The sequence below is a fragment of the Rhea pennata genome, chromosome 8 (genome assembly GCF_028389875.1).
Source record: "Rhea pennata isolate bPtePen1 chromosome 8, bPtePen1.pri, whole genome shotgun sequence".
Lineage (NCBI taxonomy): Eukaryota > Metazoa > Chordata > Aves > Rheiformes > Rheidae > Rhea > Rhea pennata.
Genome location: NC_084670.1, coordinates 6,850,419 through 6,863,172, shown reverse-complemented (window position 1 = coordinate 6,863,172; position 12,754 = coordinate 6,850,419). Strand labels below are relative to the sequence as shown.

General features: G+C 47.7%; 1 protein-coding gene across 1 annotated transcript in view; it reads right to left on the bottom strand.

Annotated features, from left to right (window-relative positions):
* LRP8 (LDL receptor related protein 8) overlaps positions 1 to 12,754 on the bottom strand; it is a 169,426-nt gene that overhangs the window by 20,885 nt on the left and 135,787 nt on the right. Inside the window, exon 5 of the mRNA XM_062581114.1 lies at positions 1,227 to 1,589. Coding sequence (XP_062437098.1) covers positions 1,227 to 1,589 — 363 coding nt within the window. The remainder of the gene's footprint in view (positions 1 to 1,226; positions 1,590 to 12,754) is intronic.

Below are 12,754 nucleotides of genomic sequence, written 5' to 3'. Positions count from 1 at the left end.
TCCCTGGGGCCACGGCACGAGGCTGGGGGAGGCAGCAGCAGCCTCCTGGCAGCCAAACACGCTCCCCGTGCAAACCCCGCGGGCATCTGCTCCGCTCTTGGCCTCTTCCTACAACCCCCCGCTGCTCCCTGCCTCGCTGTCGGAGCCATCGCAGCTCCGGCGTTATCTGCGCCTCATCCTGCTGCCCAAGCTGCTGTCTGGGACTATTTCTTCCTATTCTTGCTAATAAGTAAATAAATAAATAAAGAAAGAAAGAAAGAAAAAGAAAAAAGCCTCCAAATTTGCACCTGGTGCTCTCTGCCACCAAGAGCCTGATCGCACCTCCTCTTGGAGGTGTGCTGAGCTCACCAGCCTGGACAGGGTGTTGTCAGGGGTGTGAAAAGCCACAGCTGACCGTAATTGGATATTCTCTTACCTACTTTTGTAAAAATACCTAGTTTCTGCAGCTGGGGGCTGCCTTCCTTCCCCAAGGTGGTCTAATGTCAGGACTGCTAAATATATACAGCTATGTAAATATTTTATATTATTTCAATCTTGTGATTATGAATATTTTAACAAACATTTTGCTCTTCCTTTCTTGTCTCTCCTTTCCCAGATAAGTGGCCAGCTTGAACAGTTAAATGGCTAAAAATGGATGAAACATTCAAAAATACCATGCGCACAAGCAACACCATGTTAAATGCATAAAGCTAGCTGAAAAGAAATTCATTATTTATTAGCTTGGTGCCTTTAACAAGCCAAACTCAAAGTGCATTTCAAACTGGATTCTTCACAGGTGCTGTTCTTGCCTGCCTTACTCAGTGTGCTCTAACTTCACGAGCAGATGATTAATTATTTTTTTTCTACTGATCGTATATTCCCTCTAGCACTGTGGCTTCTAACCTCCAGGCTGCGACCCCACCATGCAGCCCAGGGCTTTGAAAATGTTTCCCGTTTTCTGTGGCTTTCCTTTCCAGTGAGACAGATCTCCTCAGAAGCACGCCACCACCCAGCAGCCCTCGCAGCCCCTACCAAATTGTCAGGGAAAAGCAAAAAAGGAGCTTGGGGTATTCCTGACCCTGCCGGTTGGGCGCAGAGCTGTGCCGCGTGGGACACACAGCGCCTTGCTGGGCACAGAGCTGCTGCACGGACACTTTGCATCCGAGACCTGCCTTCAAAGACAGCCCGCGGTGGCCTTCTGGCTGCCCTCCCCGCCGAGGAGACCCCTCGGCCCTGCCCGCACTCACGGCAATCCTGCTCGTCGGACTTGTCCTTGCAGTCCTCGTCCCCATCGCACTTCCAGTTCAGGTGGATGCACTCGCCGTTGCCGCACTGGAACTCGTGGGCCGCGCAGGTGGTGAGCGCCTTGGCGTCGTAGCCGCACTTCTCCACGGACTCGTCCGACTGGTCCTCGCAGTCCAGCTGGTTGTCGCACACCCACAGCTCCGGGATGCACACGCTGTTGTTGCACTGGAACTCATTGGGGTTGCAGGTCAGAGGGGAGCACTTGCGCTCGTCACTGCCGTCCCCGCAGTCGTCGTCCCCGTCGCACACAAAGATGATGGAGATGCACGTCCTGTTACTGCACTGGAACTCGTTGGGGGAACACGCTGGGGAACAAAAGCAAACGGGTGAGCTGCGAGGTCTCCAGCCTCCAATCCCTTCCGCTGCGCCCGCTTTAGCGCCGTCCGAGCCAGGGGAGGGGTAAAAGCATCTCCTCGGCTGGCCGAGCCCGAAACGCTCGGCACAGCGGCCAACAGCACTGCAAGGAGCGGGTGAAGATGCAACGCTGACCTCCTGGCCGGGCAGGAGGAGGCAACGGAGCCGGTAAAGCAGCCGTTGGCACCGGCAAAGCTCGGAGGCCAGGGTGGCCTTCCCCAGCGCCCCCGGCAGCGCCGGACAGGATGGGGCAGCAGGACCGAGAGCGCGGCAGGCAGGGGCAGCAGCCCGGGGCGGCGCGGCCCTGGCTCCGTGCGGACGTTACCGGCTCCTGCCTTTCAACGAGCGCAGAATCAGGCTTGAGGATTTCACAGCGCGCCTGCTTTTGGACATATTAAGTGGGATGTGTAGGGTAAATATTTAGTGAGCTGAGCATCAATTTAGCTGCAATCTGCCAGTAAGGCCCTTTGCAAGACGTGGACTGCCTTCCCGGAAAGCGCTACTCAGCGTTAACGTACAAACGAGACGTTTCCCAGTCTCCGCTCGCAAGCCCGCAGCCGGCTCCGCCAGGGAAGCCCGCTCCGGCTGAGCTGCCAGCACCCGGCGGCGGGCAGCTAGCAGCCGCTGCATCGCATCGAGTGAGGGGGAACCTAAGCCCTGGAAGAAATTCACTGCAAACACTTTTAATCATCAAGTGATTTTTAAAAATATTCTGTATCAGCAGTTTCAGGCATCTACAGGAAAATCATGGCTTTTACAAATTACATCAAATTAAATAACCAGTCTCAAAGAAAGGTTTTTTTTTTTTAATTGCACCTGGGAGATATGTGTGTGTGCGTGCGGGCTTGTGTGTCTTCAGCAGAACTATTTTCTGTCCCTTCTGCAGAGCTCCTGCGATAAACCACAGATCACACAACACCGCTAGCTACGATGGGAAGCACATGGGGAAAGCAGCCGCCTCTCTGCAGAGGAGCTGTTACACCCCAGCTTTACGGACTACAGCAGGAAGCCCGCGGTACCCTCCTGAAGTATTATGCCTGCTTTATACCTGGGAAGGAAACTATTTATCCAGCAATTAAGGATGTTTTCACTAGCTCATTAATTTCATGAGTTACTGTTAGGCTGAGGCTTACTTACATTTCAGCTTCCAAATCTGCTCTGCTCTGTCTGTCAAATTAAGCAGTTTGGAGTTTTGCCACCTGCCTTCGGATAAGGACCGTCCCTTGGGGGGCCTAATCTTCCTCCTCTCTGAACAGAGGAAAACTTAGATCAGATGACTAACAGGAGGCTAATCCCGCTCGTAAGGACCTGGAGCAGGAGCCCAGCCACGCAGGGAGACGGACACAAACATTTTGCATGGCAGAAGTGAGATCACGAAAATGAAGAGAGCCCCAGTTTGCACCCCCCATTTCCCCTCTTTTTCTTACTTGTGCGTATTTTTCTATCTGTATCCCGTAACTAGAAGGAAAACGACCTGTGGATCCTACAGATCAGCACACACCTGCCGATCCTCCACCCTTCCTTCAACCTCTCTCACCAGCTGGGCTCCGCAGGGCACGCCGGGGTAAAGCAGGGTCTGCAGCTCCCAGCCATGTGGGGACTCGTCGGTGCACAGAAAAGCTGCCTGCGCTGCCTCTGCACCCAGGCGGCAGCCAACGCACTCATGCTCTTTAGGTCTCTGCTGCCCGGCCTGGTGCTGGTTTGCAGAGTAAGGGGCAGTATTACAGCTTATCTTACGGAGCAATTGCAGGGATGGGGAACTGAAGTCCCAGAGACACTTTACCTTGCACCTCCGTGCATAAATCCGTAGGGTTCCCAGGTAGATCCACCACCACAGCTTTTCACTGCTCTCAAGGATTAAAATAGAAATGCCTCGAATAGTGATTAAATGATCACTGGGGTATTTTTTCTTTGACTTGAGCAATTTGTTTGCATTCTCGGATTTTTGCTGCCTGCCCTATTAAAAGCTTCTTTGCACAAAACAAAGGAAACAAATATTAGCTTGCTTTGCTCAACGCCACAGAAATATGTGCCGTGTTCTGAGGTGCGAAAAGTACTTCAAATATGAAGTGATCCCAATGGAAATCTTGGGAATGTTTGTCAAGAAGCGTTTAACCAACAGGCTTCAAAGCAGTAAATAAGCATAATTACAAAAGCAGTTCCACAGAGTACCATAAACCATTAAGATTTTTTGCATTTTTAGGGAGCAAAGGATCAAACCTAAATGGCAATGTACATATGCTTTGGCCTAGAGACAACATATGCCAGAGGTGCTTTGCATTAATTTCTGCCTTATCCTATATTCTGACACAAATAGCACAACAGTCGCAATTTTTGCCTCGCAGCCTCTGTTGCAATCTTGTCACATCTCTGAAGGAGAGAGGAGTGGAAGCTGCCTTTGGAAAGAGGGAGTAAAGCAAACGAGAGATATTGTAGATGTGGACTTAGTGTGTCAGCGATGGTGCATTTCTGCCCTGAGCCAGGATTCAGCCAGAGGCTTCGTGGCGTAATTGGGTGCAGCAGGGACAACCTCAGCTCATGCACCGCACCAAAAAAGGAGGCAATTCCACCACATGCTTCTTGGGCACGTCCTTAGGAAGTAAAGCAGATGGCCGTAAAGACCCAGCGCCCTTCTCGATACTTCTGTGCAACAACATTTTCACAAGGGGTTGTGCATCTCTACAAAGCATGGATCTCCAAGCCTGGACAAACCCCTGACACGTGGGGTAAACAGGGCCTCCACTGTTAATAAGGGCTGGGAACGATGTACAGCGGACTGCAAAGCTGCTTCTTCTGCCAACCTAAATTAAGCCCTTCTGGCTGGCCAGCAAGAGTCCAATAGTTAATTCATCTTTTTCCTCCAAAAGAGTCAGTTCCTCTGGAAATTACATGAGTGGCATATGGAAAGGTAATCATTTGCTAAAACACGTGGTGAAGTGGGTAAGGGCAATTACTGAGGCTGAAGAGAAGAAAGTAAGATAAACTATTACATTGTATTGTTTTCTGACACCTTCTAAAGCAACTCAAAGAAATATGGCTCCAAATTTCTTGCTTCCTTAGCTCCAACACTGGATTTTTTAAGGCAGCCAAGCGATGAGTTGCACCTGCTAAGGTTGTACTAGGGAAAGAGGGGTCTGCTGTTGATTTTTCACCGCTCGAACCCTGCCAGGAGATGTGGGTTGACTTCAGGAATGCCCCTGAGCGTCAAGGATTGGGACCTGGGCTGCAACAGCGGATGCCTGGGCTCCACCGGCCCCGGGAACCTGCTTTAGGAGCAGACTCGGCCAGCACAGCCCTGGAAATTAATCTCAGAGCTGGACCAGAATCACGGAGGTCACAGAGACCAGAGTTGCTGAATTAACCTGCAACTCCCCGGCCAGTTCCCAGTGCTGTTATCACGTTAGATTTATTTAACGAGCATCGACATTCATGTTTAACCGCATCCAAGCTATTTGTTTGGTCTGCAGACAATACGTGTGCTTACCAAATATTTGATACAGCTCTTTGGTCAAATGCCAGCCTTTAAAGCCTGGATTCGTGCCTGGGAAGAGCAGCTTCCCAGGGAAAGGTGCCCTCCAGGAAGGGCAGCCCAAGAGGCGGAGGTAAACGAAGCTGCCCTTGGAGCGCGTCGCTCCGCAAAAACGCCGGGCCCCCCGCGAGGGGCACAACGCAGCTGGATTGCAGGCTCTCCGCTAGCAGCGCTCGTTGCTATGGTGATCGATACCGAAAAGCTTAGATAGACGAAGACTGCAGAAGGAATAGTAATTCCTGATATTGTTCGGATCACTCATGTAGCTAAGGAGCCGCTGCACGTGCTTCAGCAAATTAATATTTGCCTGCACTCGCTGCCTTTGCCACGCTGCTCCCCTCAAACGCAAACGAGTTATTTTTCCATTCTCCGTCACGGGATTTGCATAGTATTCGTTAATTATAGTGGAGCAACTGGATGCCAAAGCCCCCACTGATAAATAACAGTTTGTGCAAAAATGTATTTACCGATTTAGCATACATTTTCTGAGAATCATCTATTCATTCAAAGTGGCTTAATTTTCTGAAAACACAATTAATTATAACCCCGCAATTTATGGAGAGACGCAGCTTACTCATTAAAAGATATGTAAACTTCAAATTTCCTCCCCATCTTTTCTACCTATGGGCAACAAGGTTGCTCTCTCCCATTTGCAGTCTGCCCTGCCATACATATATTGCCCCAGGAAAACCTCAAGGAGTTTATCGTAGGGTTCTCCTCCTTAAATGACATCGAAATAAGAACAAGTGAGACCAGCGTTCAGCATTTAACAATAAAAAAAAAAAAAAGGCAACTTGGGTGAAAACAGAAGGCTGTCAGAGCACCAAAGGTTGATACCATGCAGCTTTCTGCACAAATCTGAGACGCCCCATGGGGACCTTGCAAGATAAAGACCCATCATTATATTCTAATTGGATATAAAAGAGTAATCAGCTGAATCAAACTGGTGATGCTTTATACTGGACAAAATTTAAACAGAAAAAAATAATGCTGGGGTGCATTTAACAGGCTGCTTCACTGGCTTTGAAAATTGGAGCCTGTTTGGGACGTGGTCACTCCGATGCCCTCAGACACGATTTGCTTATTAAAATAGCAATTTTACCAGTGACACCAACGCGGCAGATCCCTCAGAAACACCTGAGACCATCCACGGAGCTAGCGGCTGCTCTGCAGTCGCCGCGCAGAGGCGGCATCGGTGAGGAAGGCCCGGCCGCAGCGCACCCGGCAGCACAGAGGAGCGCCCGGATCCTGCAACGAACCTCCTCTGACAGCACACGCGACCGCGCTCGCAGACCTCTCGGACGCAGCAGCATCCCCTGCGGCTACGAGGATGGCCTGCACGGGCCTTTCTGCATGATCGGGAGTTAATTTGGGCACCACAGAGTTGAAATCGTAGCTGCTTTGCCAGGACGAGCCCCATGCACAGAACTCACCTACCTGCCATTAGCTCCGGGCTTACCTGCTAATACAGAGACAAGAACTGTCTCACTCCAGCTGCCTGCTTTTTCCACTGGTTTCTCGTTTCTTTTGCCCAGCTTGGGGCATCATGAGCTTAAAAGCTATACTTCAGTCACATTAAAATTAGCAAAAGATGGCATAATTTGTTTTTTCTTGGTAAATGTGCAAGTGCCATTTTTCTCCTAATATGGAAAGGCAAAATCTTCATATCCAAGCCAGGTGGTACAGGGTCATGGCACAGCCTGTCTGCTCCTCCTTGCCCACACGTTCCCAACCATTTGTATGGAGGGAAAAAAAAAAAAAATCAAATTCTTAGGCAAAAGGCACAGAAGCTAAGGTGCAGGCAAAGCCAGGGAAAATCAGGGAGTCTCACAAACCTTTCTGCAAAATCTCACCCACCCACAGCTCACCAAAGGTGTCTCTCAGTTCTCCAGAAAGAGGGATCCAAAGAGAGTTCAAACCAAGCTGCAACAACACTTACAGAGACCCTTTGGAAATAAAACAGTTTGCGAGGCAATTAATGCGAAGGGAAAAGCATTTCAAAAAAGGAGTATCCGGGATACAACGGGAAAATCAGTAGAATTCAGCGTGGCCAGATTCAAGGCTCTGAACATAACCACATATGAGAGACCAAGTCGATGACTACAAGACCATGGAGGTACTTTTGGGAGGGGAAGAGATCAACGGTCTCATACAGCAACAACTGGTCCTTAATTCTTTTTACCAACACAGCTCTTAGGGCACAGCTATTTTTTTTTTTTTGATGTCAGCAAGGTACCCACGCAACATACCCACAATACCACAAAAGAATGGCAATCATCTGTAGATGCCTTCAATTTTCTGCTCAAATGCAAAATCTGAGCACTGAGTGACACTCCCTGCAATTAAAAGTGTAAGGGTTATGTGCTAACTGCGCTCAATTTAATAGCTGGGCGATTGCCATGACAGTAAGATCTGCCTTTTAAGACTCCATTGCTTTGAAGCAGAAGGCAGTGCCTTGCTGAATTTGGGCTGAGGTGATGCATGATTCACATGATACTTACCTGCAATTATTTAGAAGTTTTTGGAAAAAAGCAGCATATTGTATTGTGAGCTAAACTCTCCCTGTTACATTTTACCAAAGAAACAAATTTCTTTGCAAAACATAAGCAAAATTAACCCAACCATTACATTTTCCTTGTATGAAAATAGCTCCAATTCTCAGCAGAGCAACCGCCCAGAGGAGAAACATGAGCCCCAGGCCAAATTTTGCCCCTCTGACAGTATGACATATCCAAGATGGGAAAGAAGAATCAGAGACAGCTTCCCCACGCAGAGTCTGGAAAGAGCAGCAGGACCCAGCTTCCGTGGGTGCGCACAGGTAACAGTCCTGCAGTAGCAGGTGCTGCTCTTGACCACCTGCAAACCTTTGCAGGAAAATAGTTATTTCGTACCATTCTTCCACAATTCTGTGGAAAATCATCATTTTGGGATGTGTGCGGGCGTGCGTGTCATGTGCATTGGTGTTTGCAGCATGCTCCCCTTGCCTCTGCTCTTTTTCCCGCCAGGCATCCTTACGAAAACATTGCAAAATCCTAAGCTCTGAACTGCCTTGTTTTCATTTTGTGCCTTCTTCTCCATGTTTTAAAGCATCAGTTATTCACGGAACATACTGCTACGGACAGAATATCTGAAACTGAGAGATCAACACCATGCGAACACGCCAAGATTGCTGCTGCTGCACTGGGCAGGGCGCCGGGCGCCCTGGGAAACACCGCCCGCGTCGATGCTTTGCTAAACCTGAACTAAAGAGTTCAGGATTAGGGAAAACAAAGCCATTTTTCCTCAGGTGCAGCGCTCTGATGCAGCTTAGCCCACAGCTTTATGGCTTAATTCTTGACTTAGGCAACGGCTATCGTACCCCTACCCTTAAATCAATGCAGTATTTCACATTTAGTTACAACAAGTGTCCAATAGATGAAAAATGAAACTACCGTTATTGTTACTGTAAGAGTGCAATTAAAGGTAGCTCCCTAGCTTCTTGCTGTTTTGTTTTGATGGAACTCAGGACGAGCACGATTACACAGGCTGCGATTCTTCCTAAGTAACAATGGGGATTTTTCTGCAATTTCTACTGCTTTGGAAGGAGCTCTAATACTTTAAGCAGTGATAAAGTGGCAGCTGTACATGATGTTTAATTTCTGAGAGCCAGGGCATAATGCACAAGCATTAATCCCTCCAGCTGTCCAGTAATTAAACATCATGTAAAACCCAGAGGATATCATTGCTGTGCTACCTTATCTTATTTGTGAAGGACTTTCATTTGTTAAATCTATAATCATTTTCTTTCCATTCGTGGGGATAATTGTAGATTCCTCCAGCAGAGCAACTGTACTCAAGTCATAGCTATTTTCTTTAAAGCAACAGGAATTTGAGGCTAGCCATGTTTCTTTTCATCATGTGCTGAAATAATCATGAATGACAATATTGGATTGAATATTCCCTCTATTTCCACAAATGCAATACTATGGGCTTTAACCCTATTAAAATTGGCTGGGTTCCTCAGGGGAAATACATGGCAAAATCCCATCCTTTGTGTGTGATTTCCCTCTGAACTGACTGAGGGACGGCACGCCACTGTGCACCTAGCCAGCTAATGAAGGCAAAGAGCAGACTGCATTGCTCTGATGAAAGAGCATGTATTAATCAGGCTGCAAAGGCAGATGAAGCTAGTGCTACGTTAGCACCAAGCAAAAAGCTCTCGGTCCATTCTGCAGAGACTTGGCAGGAGCAGAACTGGTACGGGCAAATCGCCACAGGTATCCCCTTCTGCATCCGGAAGAAAACGATGCTGAGATGACAGGATGTTCCTCACTGCTACTGGACAATGATTAAAAACGTGATAGAACTATTTAACTGTCAATAAAAAGGTCAGATTTTCCACTTGCGTGAGTGCAGGTGGAGGAGGAGTGCAGGGAAGGTGGCCTTAAACCGGCTTTGTAATTCCCCCACGTCAGCTGCCTCATCACCACGTGGATCTGCCGGCCAGGATCAGACCGGCTTTAAGTCTGCTTTAAGTCGTCCCTTGTGCCAATGACTCTCAGGTACCATGAGGGCTGTTGAGGATCAGGAGCACACTGGAAAGAGCTGGCTCTGAAAGCTTTCTGCTCTAGACCTACCAGAAAAGGAACCCTTCACCTGGGAGCACTGCTGGTTTTTACACAGACTCACACGTGCACCTGGAGATTTGCCAAAAAATAGTGACAAATTCCTGCTCCGAGGATACTATAAATGATCTATACTATGGCAACCTGAAGGCTGTGAGCTACTATGGCAAGGACACGGGGCTTATGGCTGAGCAAGCCTGTGCTTTCTGTTACTTCTCCTATTGATTTAAGGAACGTTACCTAGTTAACTCCCTTCTAATCTAGCATATTGCACAAAGTAACTCTGAGATACAAGACCAGAACTGAAAAGCTCAAAGACCAGAGTCCAAAACTCACTTGAGTCGATGACATTCTTTCCCCTGACTTTCAGGCAAGCGAACAGCAACCTGTCAGCGTGCAGGAAAGCTGGGGAAGAAGTAAAGAACATTTATAGGAATGAGGGTTAGTGCATGAAAATTAAGTTCCAATCTCATTTTCAGTGGTCACAGCCATAGCTACTGCTTGCAAAGCAACCTTGTCTATCTGTACTTGAAATATTTGAAAGAGTAGCCAGTGTATTCAAATACTGTGCTAAACCTGTATCCATATATACAAATCTTTAACTTGTGTAAAGCTTAGTGGGAACAGGAGTCAAGAGAGCAAAGCAAGCTGGCCCTGCAGGGTACTCAGCACGAAGAGGTGAGAGATGCAAGTACACGAGCAGGTGGAGGTAAAGCTGTGGGAGCCGCGCGGCTCGGAGTCACCGAAGCGTGCTCAGGTTAAGAGAACAGGGTGCAAGTGCAAACAGCTCAGTGCCACATAAGGACAGAGTATTTATGGATTTCATAAAAATGCTGCATATGTTTACACAAATACCTTTTGAGAATGTAAAGCTTTGTCTGAGGAGAGGAAATACAAAACACACAGAGGAGGGAGAAAAAGGCAAAAAACCGCCCAAGAACAAATGGAGGTGACCTTGCTGCCACGCATGACACTACTGCACCTCTCTGCAGGCACAGCAGAAGATGCGCTCAGCAACAAGGGCGTTATCTGCAGGAATTCCTGGCTCTCGCCCTTGGACAACGTGCCGAGACGAGTGTAAGCACGTCCGTTAGCAGCACAGGCCTCCTTGGACAGCTCTGTCTCTGTACTGGGGTTAAATGGAGTAAATCACTGATGGGAAACATCCTGTTACTCTATCAACTTACTAATAAATATACCGTTTCATCATATCTGACTGTCCAAAGAGGAAAACTTGTACACTTCTGGCTCCTCATCTGCAAGACACGGTTCCCACACGGGGTGCAAAACTGGTCCAGATGGGGACTAGTAACACAACCAGAAGAGATGGGGCCAGAGCCTTGCTCTCTCTCCTAGCGATCCTGCGGAGCCCTGCCATGAGGAACAGCGGCGGTGCGGGCTAAGGGGATGCAACACACCTTTCTGCCGTTAAAGGGTGGTAGCGCTTCTTTTCTCAAGCCATCCGGAAACACCCTCTGCTCTTCCGAGCAGCTGAGGAAACATCGGTCTGCAGCTCCCTGCATGGAGGTTTAACAGCCTCCGCAGTACCCTCAGTTGCGATGCTTTAGTCTCTCACAGTTATTTTGCTCTCTCTAGTCTCAGAGACTAAGCAGGTCCAATCTACTGTGAGAAAGGTTAGGTACACGAGGAGCAGGAAACCTGAACGAGAGAAATGAGAAAAAGGAAGCCCGTTCCTCCAGACCAGCAAGCTCAGGACTGCCTCTTACATTATTAATTGTTGATAGTCTGTTTTAGAGACACAAACCTGACTTAATGACCACAACACACTAAGTAAAGACATGGACTACTTCTGCTCCAAAGAACCAAATTTTTTTTAATACTCTTTTACGTCAAGCAGACAGATTATCTGAACCTTCAAAAATTGTGCCCTGAATGGTAGCAGTGGGCTTAAAGCTACTGCTCAACTTGCTAGAAGCAAATTATTTAGGCAGACAGGTACTTAGCTACCTATATGCAAGGACTAATATCTGCAATTAATCCCTGGTGCAATTACAGCCTGTGTGCAGGCACAAATCTGGATCCCTAATCACTGGTGCTTCATCACGGCAGGCTGAAAAATTCACAGCACAAGGGCTTCCACAGCTTCCTTGGGAAATTTTCCCACAGAGCAAAAATCTCATCGTTTTTTGCTTCTTTTTCGCAAAATCTTTTGTTATGGGGGAAAAAAAAATTACCATACATTTATAATGACTTCCAAGTGGTATGATGGGGCAAGTGGCCAGACTCCTTACGAGAATAACTGCTTTCCTAATACTGGTACCAGGTCAGGCCTAGCATCCCAGCACAGGCATCTTTCACATCTCTGAGGAAGTTTTTATTTTAATGGATTTAATTTAACAAACTGTTTCTCACTCCAAACATGGCAAACAGGACATTTCCGATTAATACACGTTCGCTTTTTTACACTGAAGGTTCTTTATAGGGCTGGACAGGAGGAGATGAGGCGCTTGAAGGAGATATGTGACTTAGGCATCGTTTGGGATAATATGTTTCTTTTCAGCCTACCTGCACTAAGATAATAACGTTCAGAACAGCTGAACCCTTCGTCTAAAGTGAGATGCACAAAGAGATCATGCAAGACCGCAAATCCTCTCCCTCGATGAAGGGAAGACACCCCACACACTGGTGGGATGAACCTTATTGCAGATCACACAGGGTGCCCATCTAGACAACCAGCAAGTCTCCAACATGACCAGAAACAAAGGAGAGGTGCAGGATAATGTACCAAGGATGTTGCTGATACAAAACTTAAGAACACAAAATTTCTGAACAGCAGCTTTCGCCCTTCTGGCTGACCTTGCCAATGCCTGCAGTGATTATACTGGATACATTTCACATTGATTCAAAGAGCAATTAGACAATTCAGAGGAAAAAAAAATCCATCAGACGTTATTAAACCTAGAGCAGCAAATGAAAAACAAGTTGTTGGGGGCCATATGTATACAGGAGCATAGACCATCCA